Consider the following 27,607-nt stretch of genomic DNA (forward strand, 5'->3'; position numbering starts at 1 on the left):
GTTCAGCGAAACCATCACATAATGTTACGGAAGTGATGTTACACACAACACAAACACGGGCCACGTTGTTGCGTACTGCGCATGCGCGATGCGTTCCAAACACTTGCGCCGTGCGTTCCAACATAGTTTCGGCAATACAGTTCAGCGAAACCATCACATAATGTTACGGAAGTGAAGTTACACACAACACAAACACTGGGCCGTTCGTTACCACACGAATACTTCCCTTGTTACCTAGTAGGTTTTGCATTGCTGGGACTTGTAGTGCCTATCCTGAGCTACATGCTTCAATGTTCAGTGTCCTCATCCCTATCCCCATGCTTCAATGTTCAGTGTCCTCATCCCTATCCCCGAGCTTCAATGTTCAGTGTCCTCATCCCTATCCCCGAGCTTCAATGTTCAGTGTCCTCATCCTTATCCCCGAGCTTCAATGTTCAGTGTCCTCATCCCTATCCCCCTGCTTCAATGTTCAGTGTCCTCATCCTTATCCCCGAGCTTCAATGTTCAGTGTCCTCATCCCTATCCCCCTGCTTCAATGTTCAGTGTCCTCATCCCTATCCCCGAGCTTCAATGTTCAGTGTCCATCCTTATCCCTGTGCTTCAATGTTCAGTGTCCTCATCCCTATCCCCGAGCTTCAATGTTCAGTGTCCTCATCCTTATCCCCGTGCTTCAATGTTCAGTGTCCTCATCCCTATCCCCGAGCTTCAATGTTCAGTGTCCTCATCCCTATCCCCCTGCTTCAATGTTCAGTGTCCTCATCCTTATCCCTGTGCTTCAATGTTCAGTGTCCTCATCCTTATCCCTGTGCTTCAATGTTCAGTGTCCTCATCCCTATCCCCATGCTTCAATGTTCAGTGTCCTCATCCCTATCCCCATGCTTCAATGTTCAGTGTCCTCATCCCTATGCTTCAATGTTCAGTGTCCTTATCCCTATCCCCATGCTTCAATGTTCAGTGTCCTCATCCTTATCCCCGAGCTTCAATGTTCAGTGTCCTCATCCTTATCCCTGTGCTTCAATGTTCAGTGTCCTCATCCCTATCCCCGAGCTTCAATGTTCAGTGTCCTCATCCTTATCCCCGTGCTTCAATGTTCAGTGTCCTCATCCCTATCCCCGAGCTTCAATGTTCAGTGTCCTCATCCCTATCCCCCTGCTTCAATGTTCAGTGTCCTCATCCTTATCCCTGTGCTTCAATGTTCAGTGTCCTCATCCTTATCCCTGTGCTTCAATGTTCAGTGTCCTCATCCCTATCCCCATGCTTCAATGTTCAGTGTCCTCATCCCTATCCGCAAGCTTCAATGTTCAGTGTCCTCATCCTTATCCCCATGCTTCGATGTTCAGTGTCCTCATCGAAGCAGGGGGATAAGGATGAGGACACTGAACATTGAAGCTCGCGGATAGGGATGAGGACACTGAACATTGAAGCAGGGGGATAGGGATGAGGACACTGAACATTGAAGCTCGGGGATAAGGATGAGGACCCTGAACATTGAAGCAGGGGGATAAGGATGAGGACACTGAACATTGAAGCTCGCGGATAGGGATGAGGACACTGAACATTGAAGCAGGGGGATAGGGATGAGGACACTGAACATTGAAGCTCGGGGATAAGGATGAGGACCCTGAACATTGAAGCAGGGGGATAAGGATGAGGACACTGAACATTGAAGCTCGCGGATAGGGATGAGGACACTGAACATTGAAGCAGGGGGATAGGGATGAGGACACTGAACATTGAAGCTCAGGGATAAGGATGAGGACACTGAACATTGAAGCACAGGGATAAGGATGAGGACACTGAACATTTAAAGCTTGCGGATAGGGATGAGGACACTGAACATTGAAGCACAGGGATAAGGATGAGGACACTGAACATTGAAGCTTGCGGATAGGGATGAGGACACTGAACATTGAAGCATGGGGATAAGGATGAGGACACTGAACATTGAAGCTCGCGGATAGGGATGAGGACACTGAACATTGAAGCATGGGGATAGGGATGAGGACACTGAACATTGAAGCACAGGGATAAGGATGAGGACACTGAACATTGAAGCTCGCGGATAGGGATGAGGACACTGAACATTGAAGCACGGGGATAAGGATGGACACTGAACATTGAAGCTCGGGGATAAGGATGAGGACACTGAACATTGAAGCACGGGGATAAGGATGGACACTGAACATTGAAGCATGGGGATAGGGATGAGGACACTGAACATTGAAGCATGTAGCTCAGGATAGGCACTACAAGTCCCAGCAATGCAAAACCTACTAGGTAACAAGGGAAGTATTAGTGTTGTAACGAACGGCCCAGTATTTGTGTTGTGTGTAACTTCACTTCCGTAACATTATGTGATGGTTTCGCTGAACTGTATTGCCGAAACTATGTTGGAACGCACGGCACGAGCGTTTGGAACGCATCGCGCATGCGCAGTACGCAACAACGTCACTTCCGCACCATCCTGTGATAGGCAGCAAACTGTGACACTACACCACCAGGGAGCAGGAGCATGTTAGTGGTGTAGTGTCACATTTTGCTGCCTATCACAGGATGCTGCGGAAGTAACGTTGCCGCCAGAAATTGCGTACTGCGCATGCGCGATGCGTTCCAAACACTCGCGCCGTGCGTTCCAACATAGTTTCGGCAATACCGTTCAGCGAAACCATCACATAATGTTACGGAAGTGATGTTACACACAACACAAACACTGGGCCGTTCGTTACAACACTAATACTTCCCTTGTTACCTAGTAGGTTTTGCATTGCTGGGACTTGTAGTGCCTAGCCTGAGCTACATGCTTCAATGTTCAGTGTCCTCATCCCTATCCACGAGCTTCAATGAACATTGAAGCATGTAGCTCAGGCAGTATATTATAGGGTGACAGAGAAGTCAGTGGCAGCATTGTGAGGTAAGGGTTATTGTTAGAGGATGAGGGGAGTTAGCTGACAAGAGTACACTGTTTGTGTTTCAGGGTGACAAGGATGCTCTGTTAGAGCTCATTCACTCACTTTTTGACTGAACTTCAACTGTATAGACCAGTGATGGTGAACCTTGGAACTGCATTTCCCATGATGCTCATGTACTCTGCAGTGTAGTGGAGCATCATGGGATATGTAGTTCCAAAAAATCTGGGGTGCCAAGGTTCACCATCATGGTATAGACATTCTAAATTCCAAGCTATCCAGTTGGCTTAGTTACAGTGCAGGGAGAAAAGGACAGCAAGATGCACTGAAATTCACACACATAAAAGCACAAAGACTAAAGGAGTAAGTAACTTCAAAGGACAAAAACACAGTTCAGCTGCATGTAAACATGCATAAAAATAACATCAAATGCATGCAAATCTGTATGAAAACCGTGCTGTAGAAGCAGTTTGTCGTGTGAATGGGCCTTTAAGGGAGACCAGGAAGATGGCTATCGGAGTATAATGTTGGTGCCAGGAGGGAGGCTGGGTGGCATGCAGTTGCGGTAACCGTGTTAGGCCCCTTTCATGCAAGTTGTCCGATCAGGTTTGGCTGTCAGTTTTTCAAGCGGACCTGATTGAACCTTGTGGTCTCCTCTATAGTGCGGCGGATGTCAACAGACACGTGTCCACTGAGATCGGCTGCTATCCGATCTGATCCTGCCCGCAAAATCCAGACGGATGGTGGTCCTATTTTCCATCCGTCTGGCAGATCAAATGAAAACAAACAGGCGGTCCGTTTCCACGCAAACTCCCCATAGAAGAAAGCGGGACTGTGTCTGGTCTGCACAGCAAAGCAGACAGGACCTGTCATCGGCCTACTCAGCAGGAATCAACAGAGCGATCCCCCCACTGAGCAAGCAGATTCCATTAGGCGGAGGTGCCCATGTGAAAGGGGCCTAATAAGCCAATATTGAGAAACTGAGTAAAAGGAGATGAATAAAAGGATAGTGATTCCCCCCCCCCAGGCAGTGTTTCATGGAAGTAGGTGAGTGGAGCTGGGAGATAGGACATGCAATGGAAGTGCTGCAGGGAGATATGGGGTTACTGGATGAGGTTGCAGTGTGGGGGAACCTGGGTGATAGGTGGGTGCACTGCACTGTCGGGGGATGCTTGGAGAGGAGACACGATGGAGCATCAACATTGCAGGGTGATGGCAGATGAATAACAAAAAGGTGTCCAGTGCTACAGGGTGACCAGGGGTGGCATACCAGGTGACAGAGGAAGGTGAGTGTGATACATTGTCAATGTTAGAGGTGGAGATAAAGGTGCAGCATCAATGCTACAGGGTTTCTTGGTGGAGGGTGCTGAATGGGCAAAGTTAAAACCTCTTCATAGGGCAGCTATAAATAGTTTGTGCTGTTAAATAACACTATTGTGGTGCATAACTAAACTTTATTCAATGACTGTGCCCTTGCAGGACAGGTAATTATGTGGTGCAGGGCTGATTGTTGGAGCAGGTTACAATGTGTGAGGGTGAGCTGAAAGTTCATACTGGGGGGGGGGTCATGTTTGGTGCAGGGAAGGATGCTCAGTGTCTGTAGGAATAAGCTGTGCCTAGAAAGGATGTTCTGCAAGCAGGAACTAAGTTGGCTGGGGAGGGATAAGCGTTAAGTGAGGTCGGCCACAAGTGGTACCTGTGATGCACCAATAGACTGTGGAGAAAACACAGTATGCAGTGAATAGGAACAAAGCTGAGGCTGTCAATCAGCTGGAGAACTGTGTCACCTTTTTTCTCTTGGTGTCAGGAAAACTTTTCAGACGTGATTCATACTGATATCAGAGGAACGGGGCAGCAGACAGAAATGATAATTCGTGCTCTGGATTGAGACAAGTACACACTATAGAGGGATATACTTTGTTCATATTTCATGTCTGAGGTTTATAACCACTTTATGGTAAAAACCTTCATATGTCTGTGCATGCCTCCCCACCCCTAAACACACATCCTGGCTAAGGATCAAACCCGCACATCTGCCCTCATAACAAGTGGCCTGCTATAGGGGCAGACACAGAAGAGAAGGAACCAAGATAGCCAGCGGGGGACCCCAGTAAAGGAGGTTCGGCAATACCATTGCACAAAGCAGGTATCACATGTTTGTCACAGTATTTTAATCGTAAAGCTTTTTTTTTTTTTTTTAATCACTTTATCCAAACAAGCTGAAGATAGAAGCTGACTGGTTACTATGTATAGCTGCTCCGGATTCTGTCTGGTTCAGTTTTTTTTTTTTTTTTGAAAATTTATTTTTATTGAACAGTTTTTTAACACATACAGAACATACAAAAGGTCCCAGAAACCCCAGTCCCCCCCCCCACCCTTCCCACCCTCTCCCCCCTGTGCAGCCCCCCGATCAACTTCTGTGCTTAATCCATGTTCACCAACAGTACCTCACATATAAAAAACATATCTTATACCGTTAATAATTGAAACGTTGCTTTGTAGAACGGCAGAGCATTATTAATTAAACCTTTCCAATAAGACACTGTAGGAGGATCAGGTTTCTTCCAACACAAAAGGATAGCTTTACGTGCATAAAATAACGTCAGAGAAATCAGAGTCCTCTGCGCCTTTCGAGGTGCCAACTCCCCCACCAGTCCGAGTAAACATGCCGCAACCGTGACTGGGATCGGCACCGAAAGTACTGATTGTATAACTTGCGTCACTCCCCTCCAGAACTCCTCAATCTGCGGACACTGCCAAAACACATGATCAAAGTCAGCTCGGTCGGCTGTACAACGCCAGCACCCCCCGGCACCCGTACCATAAATTCTGGCCAATCTGGCTGGGGTGTAATATACTCTATACAGGATTTTAAACTGGATAAGTCTGTCTCTAGCTGATACCAGCGTCTGGAACGGGTAATCCCACATGTCATCCCAGTCCTCCCCCTCAAAGTCCGGCACCAAGGCACTCCAAACATCCCTGCATTTTTGGATGGGCTTTGGCCTGTCAGGGAACAACACTTTGTACACAACGGAAAGAGGCTTTTCCAAGTCCTCCGTCCGCAGCACACTCTCCAGAGACGACACTCCCATCTCCAGAGCCCCAGGACCAAACTGTGAGAGAAAAGCATGCCGCAACTGTAGATAGCGAAAGAAATACCAATTTGGAAGAGCATGTTTAGCTTTAAGCTGATCAAACGTTAGAAGCTTCCTCTCTCCTACCACATGCTTCAGTTGTTTGATGCCTACTCTGGCCCATATCACCGGGTCGGGTATTTCCCCGAAATGTGGCAATCTAGGATTAAACCAGAGAGGAGTGTCAGGAGACCAACTCCCCTCCGGTTGTTTCAGTAAGACCCGCGCTTTGTCCCAAGCCCGTATCGTTGCCCGCATTGAGGCCGTCAGAGCCAATGAAGCTCCTTGACCTCTATACACCAAATAGGACAAGCTCTCGTACGAGCCCAGAAGGGCCATTAGCCGAATCCTCCAGTACATTAGCCGAATCCCCGTCATCCCGTGTTAGCCAGCGTCTGGCGACTACCATTTGCCCAGCTAGGTAATATTTAAAAAGATCCGGCAATGCCAAGCCACCTTGCCCCCATGGCTCCTGTAAGACCCGGGGACTTATTCTGGGGTGCGCAGTGGCCCATAAAAAGGAGCTAAAGAGACTATTAACCCTCCGAAAAAATGAGCACGGAATCCAAATAGGTGAATTACGTAAAAAGTAAAGAAATACTGGTAGAACCTTCATTTTGAGCAAGTTAACCCTCCCAATTAAGGACAACGGCAGATGCTTCCAAGTTTCCAACTGTACCTTGACCCTGGCCAGCAAGGGGAAGAGATTTAGAGACATATAATCGCCCACTCTTGGTGATACTCTCACTCCTAGATACTTAATTTCCTCCACCCATGCAATGGGAACCCTAGTGGTGGCCAGCGCTTGAGCCTCCCCGTCAATAGCCATCACATTGGATTTCTCCCAATTGACCCGGAGCCCGGAGAACTCAGCAAATTTGTCGAGCACCCCAAACACTGCCTCCAAAGACGGCCCTGCGTCCCTCAAGAAGAGAAGCATGTCGTCCGCATATAATGCTGTACACTCCCTAATACCCCCCACCTCCAGTGCTCCTACCTCAGGCGAGTGCCTCAGGGCTATAGCCAGTGGTTCTATTGCTAATGCAAACAAAGAGGGAGACAATGGGCACCCCTGACGCGTGCCCCTACGGACTCTAAATTGGGGGGAGACTGAAGTGCCTATTCTGATACCCGCCTGTGGAAAACTATAAAGCAGAGATATCCAAGTCACATAAATCTCCCCAAAGCCCATTCTCCGCAGAACTGTCAACATGTATTGCCAGTCTACTGAATCGAAGGCCTTGGCCATATCCAGGGAGACTACCACTCTAGATCCCTTTTCAGCGTGTTCAAGCTTTAGGTGGGCAAACAGTCTGCGTAAATTAGTGTCAGTAGATTTCTGTGGGATGAACCCTGTCTGTTCTATATCAACCAAAGTCGTGATAACCTGAGAGAGTCTGGTAGCCAGCACCTTCGTTAGGATTTTTAAATCTTGATTCAGCAATGCAATCGGCCTATACGAAGAGCATGACAGAGGGTCCTTGCCCGGTTTTGGCAGCAGGATCACCTGCGCCTCCGTCTGGTTCAGTTTTAGTAAATTCCCCCCAGGGTGTCATCCACCTATAGTACAAACACAGTACAAATGGTCGTCCACCATCCCCGCTGTCAGGCACTCTTCCAAATGACCTTACTGTCCCCACATCCACAGGTAAGTAGCAGGGCCTATCTCCCAATCTTGTAGTGGTGGCAAAAAGTAGGCTCCAGCAGTGTATCTTGTGATGGTAGATGTGGCACCAGGTCAAACATCACATGGCAATAGGCGGAGGAGGAGCAACTCTTCAAAGCAGGTGGATTGCCAGGTGACAGTTGCCCTTGGGGGATGGGCAGTGCAGGCGGAGGTTCTGGAGATGACTGTATTGTAGGGTAGCCAGGGATGGATGAATCTGAGCAGGGACTGGGGTGGAAGGGGTGAATAAAAACTGGAAACGGAAGCACAGAGTTAGACCCCTTAACACTGGCAGCGTTTTTCAGGAGCTAAAAATAGCACCTGTATAGCGCCTGAAAAAAGCATCTCCTTTCACTCGGGCTATCACACTGGATTGGTGCGCTGGCAGGGCATCACAAAATGTCCTGCTAGCAGCTTCTTTGGAGCGGTGAACTCACCGCAGCTCCACCGCTTCTCCACATTGAAATTAATGGGGCAGTGCTGCGATACTGCCAGCAAAATGCCGCTCTGGGGGCATTTTGCGGGCGGGTATAACCCCTCTTGGGCCTTTAGCGGGGGGGGTTAAAACCACCCTGTTAGCGCCCGAATATCGCCGCTTTACCGTTGACACCCGGGGTGGCTTGGTGTGAAAAGCCCTCTTAGGCTGGACTCACACTTGCTGTGGTTGCGGCTCATAGCAGGGGGACCTGTGCGTCCCTGTTCTTCATTTCAGGTGCGAATCGGGTCCAAATTTTTGCCTGAATTCAGACCTGAAACAGAGCCAAAGATACACAGGACCCTTTTCCAGTGCGGACCGCAGCCGACCTGGAGATGTGTGAACCGCCTCCATTGAGAGCCAGTCACGATCTTCTCTAATGCGAATTGTATTCAGGAGGAAACCTGCATCCAATGCGTGTGTGAACCCAGCCTTAGGCCTGATTCACACCTATGCATTTTTAGTCCTTTTGGCATTTTGCAGATTTGGATTACAGTCCATTTAGCATGTGTTCCTATGGAACATGTTCTGTAGTGCAAATCTGCAAAATGCAAAAAGCACTGGAAATGCATAGGTGTGAATACAGCCTTACATGAGCTTTCAGTGTAATTCAGTTTCTGTTTAAAAGTCTTCTTTACAAGCCCCTCATTGCACTTCACACAATACAGTATCCTAAAAATGATTTAACAGGTTTGAAAATAATGCCCATCTAATTTATTCCTGAGTCAAGCAAATATAATGCGTTTACTAGCCTATACAATACAGAGCTAATGTAGATGCACAAAGTAGGTATACATTATTACCTTTCCATGTTATTACAAACTATACAGGATATATTGAGGAATTATTCAATCATTCGTGATCTACCACTAGAGGGCAATATTCCACTAAGGATGCCAGGACAACTGAATACGAAGATAACATGCTGTACAACGTTCAAACATTATTATTTAAGGTACCGGTACTTATATAGCGCCATCAATTTACGCAGAGCTTTACATATACATTGTACATTCACATCAGTCCCTACCATCAAAGAGCTTACAATCTAAGGTCCTAACTCGCATTCATATACTAGGGCCACGTTAGACAGAAGCCAATTAACCTATCAGCATGTCTTTGGAATGTGGGAGGAAACCCACGCAGGCACAGGGAGAACATGCAAACGCCAGGCAGGTAGTGTTGTGGTTGGGATTTGAACCAGCGACCCTTTTTACTGCTAGGCGGAGAGTGCTACCCACTACACCACTGTGCCGCATTCAGGCGTCATTCACACCATATGTACATAAAAACCAATGGAAAAAACATGCAGATTTAACTTGCCTAGAGTATTTAGGCCTCACTCACACTAGAAAAATGCTGGTCTCTTCGAGGGTACACAGAAAACAATTGTTTTCTATGTGCCCTGTTCGCATGGCAGTGGAGCCCCTGGGTGTTGTGCGGTGTGGAAAAATGCATACTGCATGCAATTTCCCACAATGGACCAGAGCTCACTGAGTTGCTGTGCATAGAAATTAATGAAATGCCATTTTGACATTTTCAATAAAATTACAATAAAAAAAAAAAAATACACATTGCAATACATGTAAACACCCATCACACCACCCCCTCCTGGACCTCACAGTGATGGGTGACCGCACAGTAAAACCTTGGCTTTAAGACCCCTTTCATACTGGGGAGCTTTTCGGGGCATTCTAGCTCTAAAAATAGCGCCTCTCAAGCGGTGCGATTGCAGGCCGGAAGAAAAAGTCCTGCAAGCAGCATCTATGGGGCGGTGCGGGAGCGGTGTACCGCTCTACCACTGCCCCTGCCCATTGAAATGAATGGGCACTGCTGCCGAAGCGCCTGCAAAGCAATTTGGCAGCGTTGCAACACGGACACTACTAACCCTTTATACGGCCGCTAGCAGGGGTTAAAAGCGCACCACTGGTGGCAAAAAAATCACAGCTGTAACCGCGGTAAAGTGTCGCTAAGGCTAGCAGCATTTTACCACTAATGCCCATACTGCCCCAGTGTCAAGAAGTATTAAATCTAAAAGCAAACATTCATTATATTGCAGCTTGCCAATCCCTAGATGTGATAGTTGCATTCGTTTTCTTCTTTAGACTTTGTTTTATTTTCCCCTGATGATCCTGCCAGCAAGTGTGTTGTTTTTCAACAGAACATGCTGTCCTGTAGATGTAGCAGTTTGAGTCAAACCATTTACCACCGACTGCTTACAATTGTCAGCTTTTATTTATGTAAAACCTTTATCCAAAAAAGGAAAAAATGCTTATAAAGTTGTATCTGCTTACAAAGTATTAGTTGGGGTTTTGGCTTCAATTTGTCAGTGTATTTCAATGTGCTAATATATCTAACACTCCCCTCCCACCAGATTGACAATACTGTTGTCTAAAGGTATCTTTGTTGCTTCTTCATCCAGAGTGGAGGCACTCTAATACAGGAGGTATGTTACTGGACAGATCGCCAGGTGAAAACAGAAGAAAACAGACAGAAAAAAAGGAAATTAATGCAGCCACCACATCTCATGATTGGTAAATTGCAATATATAAAATTTTTGGGTTTCATACTGCTTTAACTGCTTCCCGCTTGCATCATTGTAAACTGACGGGCAGGAACCCTATTGTTCTGTTCTGTCATCATCCCAAGAACGTGCCTCGCGTGGCCACTCCGACACTATCTGTATGCTGCTGTGTCCACCATTGTATGCAGTTGTGTTGCTAGCTGTGATTGGTCACAGTGATCACATGGTACAGACAGGGCCAATCACAGCCCATTTGTATCATGTAATTAGCTGTGACCAATCACAACAATAGACAACACTGTCATTCAGTAAAAATATTCACTTATAGCAGTGAGCAGTGAAATTCATTGCTATAAGCAAACGTAGTATGTAAAAAAAAAATCCCAATCAACACCCCAGAGTTGGTTACAGTATGTAAAAAAAAAAAAATTTTTAAAAATAAAGTAAGAAATATTTAAAAAAAAATGTAAAACTCTTATTTTTATTTTTTTTAATAAAAATGTATTTTGTTTTTTAAATATTGTTACCAGTCAGTGTTTCTGGTCACCACCACACCAGTTTTATGATGACGCTGTACTGCACTGGTGGCAGCGTGTAGAAAAAAAAACAATCTATAGACTAAAACTGAATTATTTGGCCTCAACACCAAGCGATATGTCTGGCGGAAATCCAATACAGCTCATCATCCAAATAACACCATTCCTACAGTAAAACATGGAGGTGGTAATATCCTGTTATGGAGGTATTTCTCTGCAGCAATTACTGGAGCACTTGTCAGGATTGAAGGAAAAATGGATGGGGAAACATACCACCAGATTCTTGATGAAAATCTGTTGCCCTCTGCCAGAAAGTTGCCAATGGGAAGAAGGTGTCCCTTCCAACATGACAATAACCCAAAGCACACAGCAAAAATTACCACACAGTAGTTGAAGGAGAAAAGGGTGAATGTCCTTGCATGGTCTAGTCAGAGCCCAGACTTCAATCCCATTGAAAATCTGTGGAATGATTTGAAGACTGCAGTCCACAAACGGTCACCATCAAATTTAACAGAACTTGAGCTGGAAAGAAGAATGGGTAAATATTGCAGTCTAGATGTGCAAAGTTAGTAGAGACATATCACAACAGACTAAAGGCTGTAACTAAAGCAAAATGTGGTCCAACAAAATACTGACACAAAGGGGTGATCCTTTTTCTGTGATTCTGTTTTTGATTTTTGTTTTCTTACGTTTGGTGTTATATCTTTCACTTGGATGTTATAAGTTGCAGAGTAAACATAGCTGGATAAAACAAATACATGTGTCTGTCTTCATTTCAGGCTGCAAAGCAACAAAATGTCACTATTTTAAAGGGGGGTGATTCTTTTGTGTAAGAACTGTATGTGTGTGTGTGTATATATATATATATATATATATATATATATATATATATATATATACAGTGTTGTGTCCTGTCACGGTGTGAAATGGATTTTCTGTCACTCAGGATTCTCATCTAGGAAGGTGGAGGGGAGCTTGTGTCCTTCAGAGGTCCCCAGCGTGGGGGCCAAACCCTGTAGATTTCTGTTTTTAACAGATGGCCTGGAAGTTTCCTAATGACTAGGGTGGGAGGGAGGTATTTGTCAAGAAGTCAGGAGGGCTCCACCTAGAAGAGAGAGGTGGGAGCCAGAGCAGCAAGGGGCTGCTAGCTGAATGGACAAAGCTCATATGTGAATACTGTCTGGAGGATACAGACTAGGCCCTAAGGGCTCCTGTACATTGCATCTCACACAAATCTGCTTTTAAAGCATAAAAAAACCCTAATGAACACTGCTTGTAGATATCGTCTTACTTGCTTAGTATTGTTGTAATCCTTGTTGTTCTGTAGAATTAAGTCACTGAGCATGCCCAGATCTCCCCTGATTTATGGCACACTCTCTATGTGCTTATATATCTGTTATCAGGACTTCCTACAGCACACCACTGAACTCTGCTAATCACTCAGAGCTTCCTCCTACACACCGTGTGACCATGTGACCTCACATACAGTGTAAACTTGGCCATTACTGCAGTCTTATCAGCTAAAGCTGATAAGTCTGACAAAGAGAAACATTAGACATCAGCACAAGTAAATACTATGAAATAAACAAGTAAGCTATGAACAGGGAAGCAGGGTTTCCATAGAAACGTTGGATTGAGAAGGAGACTTGGTTAACAGTACAGGAAGTGCTCAATGTAAGGTCGGAAATACACTCCACTGTGGACTCAGAAAACAATACTTAAGATGGTGCTGCCTTACCCCTGGAAACGAGTTTTTTAAAGTTTCTTTAAACAGTAAGTAATATGCAATTTGGGCTGGATTACAGTGGCTATAGTCTGATAATGTCTTATTATAATGGACTAAATGAAAAGAAGCATCAGAGTGGGAGAGTTTACTTCCTCTTTAAAGCGGGAGTTCCGCCATTTTTTTTTTTTTTTTAAAGTCAGCGGCTACAAATACTGCAGCTGCTAACTTTTAAAATAAGGACACTTACCCGCCCTGCGCGCTAGCGATGTCGGCACCCGAAGCCGATCTCTCGATCGTCTCTCGGGGTGCTGTCGCCGCCATCTTGAGTATGGGCATCAGGAAGTGGAGCCTTGCGGCTTCACTTCCCGGTTCCCTACTGCGCATGCGCGAGTTGTGCTGCGCAATAAGGATGGTCCCCGCTGTCTCTGGGATCCATGTGTTTGACAGCGGGGGGCCCACAGGAAGTGGCGTAAATATCAGCAGATTCTGCGGATATCTTTGCCGGAAGTGGGTGCAAATAGCTGTACTGTACAGGTATCTGCACCCCTCTCCCCCCTGAAAGGTGCCAATTGTGGCGCTGGAGGGGGGGAGGGTTCCGATGAGCGGAAGGTCCACTTTAGGGTGGAGCTCGGCTTTAAGGGCGTTTGAGCTTTTATTTCGCTGAAGGGTAAGGTCAGAGCAGCAGTAATGTTGTTTTTATTTTTGGATGAAAAAGAAATGCTGAAAACCTCTGCATGGGAAACTCATTGATTTTGATTTCTGGAATTTTGTGTTTTAACAAAATTCCTTAAAAAGATGAAAAACTAGTAGCTTTGTCCTTAAAGCTCTACCATTTGACACTAATTCTCGCATATGGCCATAGGTATACCCTCTGACCAAGCATGCTGATTTTTAGATTTGAATTTATATGTCTTTGTCCTGATGATGGCATGTATCATTCTGTTCCAAAATGCTTTGAAATCTTTTTATACACAAAATCTGTGTGCTTCACACCCACTGGACCATTTTCTGGATCTAACTGAGAATAAGCAATGCTTGTGAACCTGTAATGATAGAGAGGGCTGAACCAACTGTGAAACTGACAGCTGAGCCCCCCCCAGGTTATACCAGGTACTAACCAGTACATGCTCCAGTGACCATTGCACACATGTACAGGTTAAAACATTGTGATGATGATTGTAACTGTTACCTTTCCATGTTAGATCCAAACTTTTAACTGAAATTTGGGCTTTTAAGCCCTGATTCACACCTATGCATTTGTAGTGCTTTTTGCATTTTGGAGATTTGGACTACAGTCCATTTACCATGGTTTCCTATGGAACACGTTCTGTAGTGCAAATCTGCAAAAAGCACTAAAAATGCATAGGTCGGAATCAAGTCTCCTATCCCACATGGTACATGATAAGCACTGCTCTTCCTCCCCATCCCATTCCCTTAGACCCCTTTCACACTGGGGCATTTTTCAGGCACTTTAGCGTTAAAAAATTCGCCTGAAAGAAGCCTCATCTGCAATCCCAATGTGAAAGCCCGAGTGCTTTTACACTGAGGTACTGTGCTTGCAAGGCATGAAAAAGTCCTGCAAGCAGCTTCTTTGCAGCACTTTTGTGCCCTCCCTGTGTTGTGTCCTCTTGCCCACCCTGTGTTGCCTCCTCCTTCCCCCACCAGCTGTCACCTCTGTTCCCATGTCTCCCAATGACCCTCCCATCCCCACTCTCTTACCCCAGCGATCACAGCCTTTTCAATCCCAACTCTCCCACCCCACAATCCCCCACTATTCACCAGATTTTGATTCTAATGTTTCCCTTCATCTCTTCATCACCGATCACATGAATAAGTGGGAGATTTTTCTTTGGGATGATAAAATGTCTAAAAGTCCAGTAGAGAGACACAGCCAAATTTTTCTTCAGCCCAATGTGTTTGCTAAGTGTAAATGCATTTCTACTCAAAATTACCCCCCCCCCCAAAAAAAAAATCAACATTTTTAAGTACGTTTGTCTTTTGCCACAGCTTGGACACCCCTGACCTACAATACTATTGGTTGTTTCTGTGAAACTAAAAAAAATAAAAAAAATGACATACTTTGTTACTACTTTCATCCATAGATTTGCACAGGAAATACATTTATTTGTGCAAGACATTATTGTCAAGAGAGCACCATGATTGTGCCAAAAAACAAATATATATATATATATACGGTAAGCATAGCTTCCAACTATCCCTGATTTCGAGGGACTGTCCCTGAATTAGAGCAATGTCCCTCTATCCCTCATTTTGCTCTGTCTATATCTGATCTATATAGTTGTATATAAAATGCACTTTTTATATATCAAAAAGTGTTTTTCTGCGCTAAACCTTTCATCTGATTTCTAAATTGCTGCATTTGTAAATTCCAAAAGCCAATATAAAGGAATAATAGTGGTAAGAAAAAGCCCTTGTGGGTTTAACCAATTTTGGTTTGTTTTGTTTTTTTGTACAATTCTCCTTTTAAGGGGGCGTGCCAGGGGGTGTGTCCTATGCCTGCATACTTTTGCTGATAGGTGTCCGTCATTCCCATCTCAAAAAGTTGGGAAGTATGCTGTATTAGATGTTAAGTAATGACTGACAACGTTATTGCCCTGTGCTGTCTGTGTAGCCGTATGTACACTGATGCATAGCCCTGCAGTTAGTATCCATCATAATGTTCACAATGGCAAACACTCATTGGTTAGTGCAACCAAATAAATCTGTGACCAATGACAAGTGTTTCTGGGACATTCTACCAGAAGAAGAAGCCCTAGAAGTATTTTTTCTTATTTTTTATTTGAATGTGTCATTTTGTTCAATGGCATATTTTTACATAGGGTGGTGGGGATACAAAGAATAAAATGTTTTTTTTTTTTTTGTAAATTGGCCTTTATCGAAGCAAAACGAGGAGTGTGACAGGTATAATTCCTCAACCAGGAAAAATAACTATTATTTTGGCCACTAGATGGAACTTACAATCATATGAAATAGTTGTGTGTCACATTCATTCAATTACCTTTTTATACATACAGTGCCTTGAAAAAGTATTCACACCACTTGAAATTTTCTACATTTTGTCATGTTACAACCAAAAACATAAATGTATTTTATAAGGATTCAATGTGATAGGCCAACACAAAGTGGCACATAACTGATTTTTTTAGAAATAAATATGTGAAAAGTATTCAGCCCCCCCCCCCCCAGTCAATACTTTGTAGAACCACCTTTCGCTGCAATTACAGCTTCAAGCCTTTTTGGGGATGTCTCTACCAGTTTTGTAAGCAACATGTCAAAATGTGAAAAATTTCAAGGAGTTTTGAATACTTTTTCAAGGCGCTGTAAACCCCTAAGACCCTTTTCACACTGGGGTGCTTTGCAGGCGCTATATCGCTAAAAAATAGTGCATGCAAAGCGCCCTAAAAGAGCTGCTGCTGTGTCTCCAATGTGAAAGCCCCAAGGGCTTTCACACTGGAGCGGTGCACTGGCAGGATGCCAAAAAAGTCCTGCAAGCAGCATCTTTGGAGTGGTGAAGTACCGGTGTGTGTATATAATCAATGCAGCAGCACTTTGCAGGTGGTTTTAACCCTTTTTCGGCCGCTAGCAGGGGTTAAAACCTCTGAAAAAATGACGGTAAAGCGTCGCTAAAAATAACAGCGTTTACTGCTACCGCCGCTCCCACCCCAGTGTGAAAGGGGCCTAAAGCTGGCCATACACCTATAGATTATCTGCAGATTTTCTATGGTTAGATGGAAAAAGTGGGAGATTCCTCCATCCACACAGTTTAGCGAACAATGAGAAATCTGTTGCACTTTTTCCATCTAACCATAGAAAATCTGCAGATAATCTATAGGTGTATGGCCAACTTTAGTGTTTGTCTGGGAGGCAGATTTAGATGGCCTAGTCCCAAAGATGAGTCTTGTGGGAATCTTTTAATCACCTGAAGGTGATTTGCTATATTCTTACGCCCAGACCTGCCTATATATCATCCTCTCAAATGACGTTACAGAGTATAACTGTTAGCCTGGGTTCACACTAGCGTGATCTCAGAGATCACATATGATTAGTACCCGCACTGCAGGTGCCAACCACATGTGATCTCTAAGCAATGCGAGTTCAGCCATACAGTTGAATAGCTGAACTCGCATTGGATTCGCACAGAAAATAGTACGAATAGAAAACACACACACTTTTTTTTTTTGCAGACACCCTAGAGAATAAAATGGCGGTCATTGCAATAGTTTATGACACATTGGGGGTTATTTACGAAAGGTAACTCCACTTTGCACTGCAAGTGTACTTGGAAGTGCAGTCGCTCTAAATCTAAGGGGTAGATCTGAAATGAGGGGAAGCTCTGCTGATTTTATCATCCAATCATGTGCAAGCTAAAATGCTGTTTTTTATCTTCTTTGCATGTGTCCCTCAGATCTACAACGACTTTACTTCCAAGTGCACTTTCAAGTGCATGTGCAATGCAAAGTTGATTTACCTTTAGTAAATAAACCCCATTGCATTTGCGCAGTGGTCTTACTAGCGCAGTTAGCTAAAAAAAATTCTATATTGTGAAAGATAATGTTGCGCCGGGTAAATTGATACCCAACATAACATGTCATTCTTCAGAATTGCACCCACTCTCGGAATGGCAACAAACTTTGGCTTTTAAATATCTCCATTGGCGACATTTAAAATTCTCTACAAGTTACAGAGGAATATTATTGCTCTCGCTCTAACGATCGCAACGATACCTCATATGTATGGTTTCAAATGTGGGTGCGACTTGCATATGCGTTTTTTTCCGCACACAAGCTCAGTGGGACGGGACGCTTCAAAAAAAAATTTTCTTATTTATTTTACTTTTCATTTTTACACTGTCCTTTTTAAAAACAAAATATGTTGGGTTGCTTTTATTCCTATTACAAGGAATGTAAATATCCCCTCTAATAGAAAAAAAGCATGACAAGACCTCTTAAATATGAGATCTGGGGTCAAAAAAGACCTCAGATCTCATATTTACAATTAAATGTAATACAAATAAATGTCTTTTGGGGGAAAAAATTTTTTTCCACTTCAAGAGCATTGGGCGAAAAGTGACGTTTTGACGTCGCCTCCGTCATCCAATGTTATGGAGCCAAGTGGGGGCCATCTTTCTCTCACTCGGCTCCAGGTCTGTGAGGGGATAGACTCAGATTGTCTCCGCGGCTACTGATGGCTCTGGCAAACGGTGGAGATGTCCGGGGCGTGGCAGTAGAGGAAGGGGGCCCTCTCCCGCCACTTATAAAAGTGATCTTGTGGCGAATCCTCTGCGGGGACCACTTCTATCTGAAAGGGGACCATCTGCCGTTTAAGAGGACACCGGGGTTATGGCAGCTATCTGCTGCCATAACAACAGTATTCCACATCAGAATATCGACATATAAACGACGTTGGCTGGTCGTTAATTCACATGAACGCCTTCTTGTTTTAATATATATTTGTACAGCAAGGTACCATTTTTTTCAGTAACATGAAATGTTGTTGTTCTTCCGTTTCTAGGCACTTATAAAGTCCCACATACAATAACCATTTGATTCTCTATTGAAATAAGGAATGCGGTGCCCTGAGTACCCATCAGTCCACATTGATTCAAGAATAAGCTGACCTTAAACTAGTCTCTGCACAGCTTCTTAATGCCAGAAGGGAAAGGCTATTGCATACAAAAAAAAATCTTTTTTCATTTGATTAAATTACACTGTGGTTTTAGAGACAATTATATCCTGCTACTGTTCCCAGGATCGCCTGGTTGCTCTGGAAGCCCAGGGCTGCAGGATGAAACAGGTGGTTAGGGAACCTTACCAATCTACTCTAGGCTGAATAAAGATGAAAGCACTCAGCTCAGAGAGCTTTGGGGTTCAGAGGTGTCAAATCCAGGTGATAGCAGTCTGGTAACCAGCAGTTGGGGAACATTGTGTTGCTTATGCTGGCTTCCCATGTGTTAAGTTATGGTGCACTGAATAAAATGAGGCAGGTATGTTTTCTGGCCCAAGAGCACGTGTTTGAGGCCCACAGAAAATCCATGCAATGTGTAAATAAGTCCTAACTCCAAAATGATGGGTTGCAAAATTATTTAATGTGCCCTCTACTTACAATTTCACTATCATATTTTTTGCCCTTTTTGCAATTGAGCATAGATTTATTTGGTACAAAATAACTAAACATAGTCAAACCTTTTATTATTAATGAAAAATGTGGAGCTCATGTTGTATATGTATGCCCTAAAAACTCAAAATTTTCATTTTTACACAAAAATTTGCGCTAGGTTTTCATTTTTACTGTTATTTTTAACACTGCCTTTTTGTAGAAGGAAAGACTATGTTAAGGTTGCTAACTGTTTATGAGATGTGTTATGGAATTGAGTTCTCTGATCCTTGTACCATTACAGATTTAAAGCAACCGGATCAACATGACAGTCGATAAGTTATTTTCAGAAGGAGAGATGAGCATTGGCAGCCTTCATATTTCCCTCGGTGTAGATTGTTTCATGGTTGGTAAGGTTGAATAAAGACACTAATCCATCCAGTCCAACCTGTGTGAATGGAGTATTTGTGTTCATGTAGATAATCATTTGCCAGATGTAGTTTAAATGATATTTATAACACACTGGGCTTTTATATAGTAAACTTTTTTATTATAAACTAATAAATACATGCATTTTTAAATCTGCTTTGCAACATTCCATATTTTGTGTTTCCTGCGTACCTGAGTTCACATTCCTTTTTCTTTTTTTTTTTGTTTAATAAAATTGTAGGGATTTTCAATGCATACCAAACAACTCTTTTTAAGAAGATTACCTATACAGTTACTTTCTGTGCTTATAGTACACGCTGTCACTATCTATACATTTTGTCCAGTTCAGTAACATCCATTGCTGCTTTCTTGTATCACTAAGCCTACACTAGTAGTTCCGACTTTCAGCTTTCAATTATTCGTGAGTTTCATTTCTCCAACACACGCCTTGACGTAGGCTTTATTCCACCAGCTCCTATTGTAAACTGTCTGTCCCCTCTTCAGCAGGAGAAGGAGGTGTATCCTGGTTTTCTGCCAAATGTAGCTTTTGTCTTAGCCAGTTGTTAAGGAAACTGTTGCATAATTAAAAACATAACACTGGCCCATTTCCACTCAAGCGTTTAAGGAACAAAAATGCATTTTACATGTGTTTTCTTGTCTTTTTTCAAGTGTTGTGCTTTACCAAGCTATTTGCATGCATATATTAAAAGTCAGTTCCTTGTCCCATGACCAGAGCTCTAGAAAGAAAATTTAGTGGTATCATGTCAGTTTACATTTTATTTTTTTTCATTGCATAACTGAAACATCTAGAACAGCCATTCTCAACCAGGGTTCCGTGGAACCCTGGGGTTCCTTCAGAGGTTGCTAGGGGTTCCTTGAGCTGTGGCTGGTGAACCACTTATTTGATGGTGCCTACAGAGTTCAAGGTTCAGCACCACTTAGCAAAGCCAGCAGCATGACACCAAATATCTTTTTAACTGTCTTTAAGGGTGGCATTTTAAACACCACTTTAAGGAGAACATTCGTCCTATTGACCACTAATATAAGGGGCACTGTTCCTATTGAGCCCTGATGAGTTGGTTTTAGTAAGGGTTCCTCGAGACATGAAAATTATTTTTGGGGTTCCTCTAGGGTTAGAAGGTTGAGAAAGCCTGATCTAGAAGGACACTGTACCATTGAAAATAATGTTCGAAAATTTGCCTAGCATTCTCTGTAAAGTTTGGGTTGCTGCAAAAACACTAAAAGTAGAAATAGTGATGTTTAATGGTACAAAGGCACGTTGAAGGGTCAGTAATTACTGATATTGACCTTCTGAGACTCCATCAGGATAACCCTCTGCGTTTGAGTTCTCAGGTCTGCACATTGGCTCTACAAGGGAAAGCAATTTTCCCTGTCTGAATTATTTGCTTTTATTTTATGGAAAATTCAAAAGCAGGAGTAGGAATTCCAAAGTGGGCAGATCAAGAATTATGGCAAGGAGAACCCATTGCTTGCAGTCCCCAAGATATATAAGAAGCCAGTTGATGATTTGTTGCACCTCATCCATAAAATATTATATTTGGTTTGACTGAATCTTTTAAAGGCTAACTGCAGTCAACCAAAAGCACTAAATCAACATCAGGCAGCCATAGGCTGCTTTATAAACAGAAAATTAGTGCTTGTCTCCTATGGAATGGTGCATTTTATCCTCTGCAACCTGTGTACATTGTTGACAACCTCCCACACAACTGCCATAGCATGTGTCTGCAAACACCAGACAAGTGGGTATAACCTCAGGGTAGGCAATATTTTCTATGAGACAGACCCCACCTACTTGTCTACAGTTTGCACACACAGCTGGCCATTTATAATACAAGGTAGGAGAAAGAAGCGTAGGAGGAAATCAACACTGTGATGAGGCTGATGCTGGATGAACACAGCAATTATTTTCTGTTTGCAAGGCAGCCACTGCGGTTTGTTGTTAATTTAGGTTTTCTAATTGTATGGCTTTATTTTAAAGTACTAATCAAACACTAACGGTGACAGCGTATATGCTGGAAAAGTACTATTGTGGCCTAACAGAAATGCAACTAGTTTTAAAAATAGGGGTATTAAAGCGGGAGACCCGCAATTTTTTATTTAAAAGTCAGCAGCTACAAATACTGCAGCTGCTGACTTTTAAAATAAGGACACTTACCTGTCACATGGTCCAGTGATGTCGGCACCCGAGACCTCGGATGCTGCCGCCGCCATATTCGCTATGGGAATGAGGAAATGAAGCCTTGCGGCTTCACTTCCCGGTTCCCTACAGCGCATGCTAAATGGTCCGTACTGTCTCTGGGACCCATGTGTGTCCCAGCAGACAGCGCGGCGGGACAGGAAGAGGCATAGACTCCCGTGGGAGTCTATGCCTGGAAGTGGGTGCAAATACCTGAGACCTTAGACAGGTATTTGTACCCCCCCCCCCTAAAAGGTGCTAAATGTGACACTGGAGGGGGGGAGGGTTCTGAAAAGCGGAAGTTCAATTTTTGTGGGAACCTTCGCTTTAAGCAGGAGAGCTTACCTTACATTAAAAAAGTGTTTAGCATTGTCATAATTTATTTACATACACTATGGGGGTTATTTACAAAAGGCAAATCCACTTTGCACTGCAAGTGCACTTGAAAGTGCAGTCGCTGTAGATCTGAGGGGGACATGCAAGGAAAATAAAAAACAGCATTTTAGCTTGCACATGATTGGATAAAAAAATCAGGAGAGCTTCCACTCATTTCAGATCTTCCCCTCAGATCTACAAGTGCACTTGTAGTGCAAAATGGATTTGCCTTTTGTAAATAACTCCCTATATTACCAAAAGTATTGGGGTGCCTGCCTATACCCACACATGAACTTTAACGACATCCTAGTCTTAGGATGTGATTTGGACCAGTGCCCAAAGCAAGGTCCATACAGACATGGATGAGCGAGTTTGGGGTAGAGGAACTGACCTCAACCCGAACACCTCTGGGATGAATTGGAGCAGAGACTGCGAGCCAGACCTTTTTGTCCACATCAGTTCCGGACCTCACAAATGCGCTTCTGGAAGAATGGTCAAACATTCCCATAGACATACTCCTAAAGCTTGTGGACAGCCTTCCCAGTGGAATTGAAGCTGTTATAGCTACAAAGGGTGGGCCAACTCAATATTGAACCCTACGGACTAAGACTGGGATACCATTAAAGTTCATGTGCATGCAAAGGCAGGCATCCCAATACTTTTGATAATATAGTGTACATCAGTTTTAGACACACCGGTAGCTGATATGCCAATAAATACAATTGTGGGATCTAGATTAAAGTGCATATAGACATGGAGCTCTTCTCCAACTGTATCGTGTCTGCACGTATAATGCTGGGGTCTTCAAACTTTCCAAACAAAGGGCCAGTTTACAGTCCTTCAGACTTTGAGGGGGCCGGACTGTACCCAGTGTGAGTAGCCTATGCCTTAGAAGTAAACTATGCCTCATCATTGGTATCCGTGGGATGAATAGTGCTCCATTGTTGGTATCATGGTAAGGAATAATTCTTTACAACTGGCATCTGTGGGAGGAATGGTGCCACATTGCTGGTGTCAGTGGGAAGAATAGTGCCCCATTGTTGGTATCAGTGGGAAGACTAGTTGCCCATTCTTGGTGTCAGCGGGAGGAACAGTGTCCCACTGACGGTATCAGTGGGGGAATAGTGCCTTGTATCAGTGACAGGAATAGTGCCCCAAGGGCCGGAAGAATAGTGCCCCATTGTTGGTGTCGGGGGAGGAATAGTGCCCCATTGTTGGTGTCAGTGGGGGAATAGTGCCCCGTTGGTGTGGGGGGGGGGAAGGAATAGTGCCCCATTGTTGGTGTCAGTGGGGGAATAGTGCCTTGTATCAGTGACAGGAATAGGTGCCTCAAGGGCCGGATAGTCGCAAGCAAAGTGCCACATCCAGGCCACAATGTGCAGTTCAGTATACCCTCTTGGAATGTGCCAGGTGCCAAGATGAAGCAACTCTTGTGTGTATGCGCATGAGTTATGCCATCCTGGCCTGGTCAATGAAGATGGCTGAAGACTCTGAACCCTCAAGAAGCTGGTGAGATGTTGGCACTGGAAAAGCAGCCTGGGGATGTCATATCACTGGGGTGGAGCTAAATGTGGTTTTCATTATTATTAAAGTTTATGTAAATTCCTACAATCAACTTCTCCTATTTGCTCCATTTGGGTCTGGTAAATATACCATGGGAAACATTTTATTTGATTTGTTTGATAGAAGGGGGAATTTTTTTTTTTTTTTTTTTATAATTGTTCTGTGTTATCTCAAAGAGCTCTCCTAGTTCTTATCTCAGACTACAGAAAGATTAGTCTTTATGTTGTAGAAATCTGAGCGTGGGGGTGGCTGAGTAGTTTACTAAAAGAAACTGGGAAGGAGTCCGATCATTCAGTCCACAAAAATGCTGTGTGTTGCTAGCCCACAAAAGTCTTGGGAGCTGAGCATTTATAATCTAGATAATTTTAATTTGTAAAAAAGCTTAGACAAGTATTTTGTTTATGCAATGTTGACAGCAGATGGCGCTATGGTACTTTAAATCAAATCTGTTACATTTGAAGCAACACCACCATGTACTAGGAGAAATTCAGATGCATGGAAATATCTGTTACTTTTTTAATTCATTCAGCTATTGCTTAGCTGCCAGAAGTGAAAAATCAGTAGGGCCATTACCTATCCAACATTTCTGAAGAGAGTTGATAGAGTTAAAGTGCACAACACAGCTCCCTGCCTGAACACTGAAATATAGCATCACCCATAAGCAAACCGTAAGGGTCCATTCACACCTATGCGTGTGCATTACCGTGTGACGCCTACATATGTGTGAATGGGCCCCGGATGTGTTTTAGGTTACCTTAAATGTATATATGTGATCATACAACCTCTTCTGTAAATTATTAGGATTTATGGATTTACTTTCAGATGCATTCTGCCTGCATTTGGTGTCTAAGATGCTTCTTAGATCATTCACAATCCATTGACGGGTGCATTATACCTGCAGTTGGTCTTCTCTTTGACCCACAGTGGAAATCCTTTTAAAATGTATGTAAAGCCCAATCTTTTGATTTGGATAGAGTGGGAAATGCACACGGCAGGAAGTGAGTAGAGATCAAAATAAGGCAGGGAGATGTCCCATCTTAGTTGTCACCACAATAGGTTTTCCAATTTGAAGATTTCTCCTCAGCTGTTCGGGGACAATTTAAACAATGTGGACTTTCCATCACACTCTGTACTGGATACAATGGTCAACAGGGCCAATAGTGGGATGAACCTTCCCAGTGTGTACATACATGGCAAAAACACGATAGGTTTTCCAAACCCTCCAGATTTGATCTAAAAGTAAAAAAAAAAAACAATATAGTGTAGATCAGGGACATGCAATTCATGGACCTCCAGCTATTGCAAAACTACAAGTCCCATGATGCATAGCAACACTGACAGCCACAAGCATGATACCGAGGCAGAGGCATGATGGGACTTGTAGTTTTGCAACAGCTGGAGGTCTACTAATTGCATATCCCTGGTGTAGATGAAGTTGTGATGGTAAAGGATAAGTCCAGCCTGAGCTCATTTGGCTAGGCTTCTCCTATGGGACACAGGAGTGCAATTCGTTTTGCACTCCTGTGACCCATTTTCAGCAGAGAGCGGACTGAATTCCACGCTCTGCTGATGTCACAGGAATTAGTCCAGGCACTGCGTTATCCCAACCACGGAGTCTGAATCCGCTAGGTGCCTGGACTGATAACCGCTCCCCGCCCCCTCCACGGCTCATCGCTCTAGTGAGCGTAGAGGAGCAGAGCAGAAAGCTGCTGATTGACAGTCAGCAGCTCTCTGCTGAGGGAGCTGAGAGAACTGAGCCATTGGTGATGTTTGATCGCTCGGTTCTCAGTGTAGAGGCGCCGGGGGACAGATGCAACATAAGACCAATGCTGCGTCCACCTAGGTAAGTATGATTGGAGAAAAAAACCTCAAACCCATACTTCTCTTTTAAAGCCCCACACACACTATCAGATTTTCTGCTGAGTTTTTCCTTCAGATTTACCAAAACCTTTTAATATGAGGTCAAACCTTAGGAGTTTCAATGTGTATGCAATCAGGCAGGCCCTTCCACTACATGGTTTTGGTATATCTGAAGGAAAAACTTAGCAGAAAATCTGATAGTGTTAATGGGGCTTTACACAAGCCTGTCAACACAGATGAGTTTCTGGTTCTTTAAAGAACTGGGCACTTAACACGTTAAAAGGATACATTGAATTACTCAATTCTTCCAGCTGAAAGACACAAATTGAAGAAAATATATTAGCTGCTTAAGTCATACATATCATTTCAAAGCTGTGATTAACAGAGCACTTAAAAGTGGCTGTGCAGGATTCACTGGAAAGGAACTTCGCTGTATTAATGTATCCAGATTGAACACTGGCATAAGAGCAATACTGAGTCATAGATTAGTGTTGGTGGCATAGCATATGCGAGGGCTGCTGCCAGCCTCTGAGTGTGATTTTGTTGTGCAGTACTTTGATATATATAAAAGCAAGCTTTGAGAATTTTTTGCAGTTATATTTTCATGACGTGATCACTTGCCTATGTTTTATGCTGGTCATACACGGCTTAAATTATGGCCAATTTCTGTTAAATTAGCGGAAATTTCAGCTGTGGGTGACACTGTTAGCACCACCTACCTGCCTCTTCAAATTTAAAATTGAAGGACCTGGGTTGAAAATTGTTGACTGTCTGCAGCCTATAAGATGCAGTCATCGTTTAGGTATTCTGACAGCCACTGATCCCACAGTATTCCTCCATCCACACTTTTTAGCATGGATGGGGAAATCTACTGAATCTTATTGTGTGTAACTATCCATATTTCCCTCTTCTTCCTTTGCCGTTGTTACTGGGACTCCTGCTGATTCCTGTTCCATTCACCAGTCACTGCTGCTCCTGTTGTCCGCTCCTGGCAGCCAGTGTCTCCAATGTTTTTGCCTCCATGTCCTTGCTCATCAGATTTCTGGTACCTGGTTGCACTTCATCTGCCTTGACCCAACTACTCTTCTACCCCAGACCTCTGTATGGTTGTGTGTTCTTATCCTACAACTTATTAAACTCCCGTGGATCTTGTCACAATCCTAGCATAATACACTCTACTTCTGTGGCTGTACACAACTCATCAGGCTTTGTCCTTCCCTTTGTCTAAGACGTTATCCTGTCTAATCCCTTTCATATTGTTTAATCCCTTTTGCCTTTGCACAGGAGGATGGGGGCACTTACAATTTTTAAAATTATTAATACATTTTCTTTATTTATATTTTTACGCTGTTGCTTTATTTTTTATTTTTTTGTCACCTTTATTGCTGCCACAAGGAATGTAAACATGCTTGCGACAGCAATTGGCATGTGACAGGTCGTCTTAGAAAAGTCCTCTATAAGACCCCAAATCGCTCCTTTGCACTTAAAAGCATTCAAAACACCAAGATCAGTGTTTTTGAATGCTTTCCATTTAAAAAAAAAATGTTGCCGAAATTGGTTTCTGAGTAAACCGGAAGTGATGTCATACATACTATTACGGTTTTATTACTGTTTTTTTTTACCTTAATGCATTCTATGCATTAAGGTGAAAACCCTACCGTCATGCTGCAGCCCCCAGACCCCCCATTTTACTTACCTGAACCTGGTCTCTTTCTCTATGCGGACAAGCACACCAGCTCTAGCTGGTGACTCGTGTCCTGATTGGATAGATTGATAGCAGCACAGCCATTGTCCTGCTTTCTGTGTCAATAGATGCAGAAGCAGGACTCAGGAGCGCGCCCGCATGGGTGCAACTCTGTGCTTAACCAACTGCACAGTGGAGACAAGTATGATATGTTTGTTACTAAGAAAAAAAAACGGTTGAAATCAATGGGCTGCCCTAAGTGTGTAATGCGAAAAATGCACCAAAAAAGTGCACTCCCACTACGCTAGGTCTGAATGGGGCCTGAAAGTGAAATGGGTGCGTTTACACAACAATGACAGCTTAGTGTCTCCACCCCCTCCCTCCCATGTACTTGTATAAATCTGGCCATAAAATA

At 43.7% G+C, this 27,607-nt stretch overlaps 1 protein-coding gene and 1 long non-coding RNA gene across 3 annotated transcripts in view; one reads left to right on the forward strand and one right to left on the reverse strand.

Annotated features, from left to right (window-relative positions):
* Window positions 1-19,740, forward strand: part of LOC143982886 (uncharacterized) — a 96,362-nt gene extending 76,622 nt beyond the window's left edge. Inside the window, exon 2 of the long non-coding RNA XR_013274528.1 lies at window positions 19,389-19,740. This is a non-coding gene — a long non-coding RNA (uncharacterized LOC143982886). The remainder of the gene's footprint in view (window positions 1-19,388) is intronic.
* CCDC28B (coiled-coil domain containing 28B) overlaps window positions 19,613-27,607 on the reverse strand; it is a 37,310-nt gene continuing 29,315 nt past the window's right edge. For both annotated transcript variants that reach the window (XM_077481977.1, XM_077481978.1), the window contains 2 exons: window positions 25,797-25,819; window positions 19,613-20,064 (listed from right to left, as the gene is read on the reverse strand). In XM_077481977.1, the coding sequence (XP_077338103.1) occupies window positions 19,989-20,064; window positions 25,797-25,819 (99 nt within the window). In that variant the 3' untranslated portion in view covers window positions 19,613-19,988. The remainder of the gene's footprint in view (window positions 20,065-25,796; window positions 25,820-27,607) is intronic.

Source organism: Lithobates pipiens, unplaced genomic scaffold (assembly GCF_037356315.1).
Source record: "Lithobates pipiens isolate NorthernLeopardFrog02 unplaced genomic scaffold, aLitPip1_a1.2 Scaffold_16, whole genome shotgun sequence".
In the NCBI taxonomy this organism is placed as follows: Eukaryota; Metazoa; Chordata; class Amphibia; order Anura; family Ranidae; genus Lithobates; species Lithobates pipiens.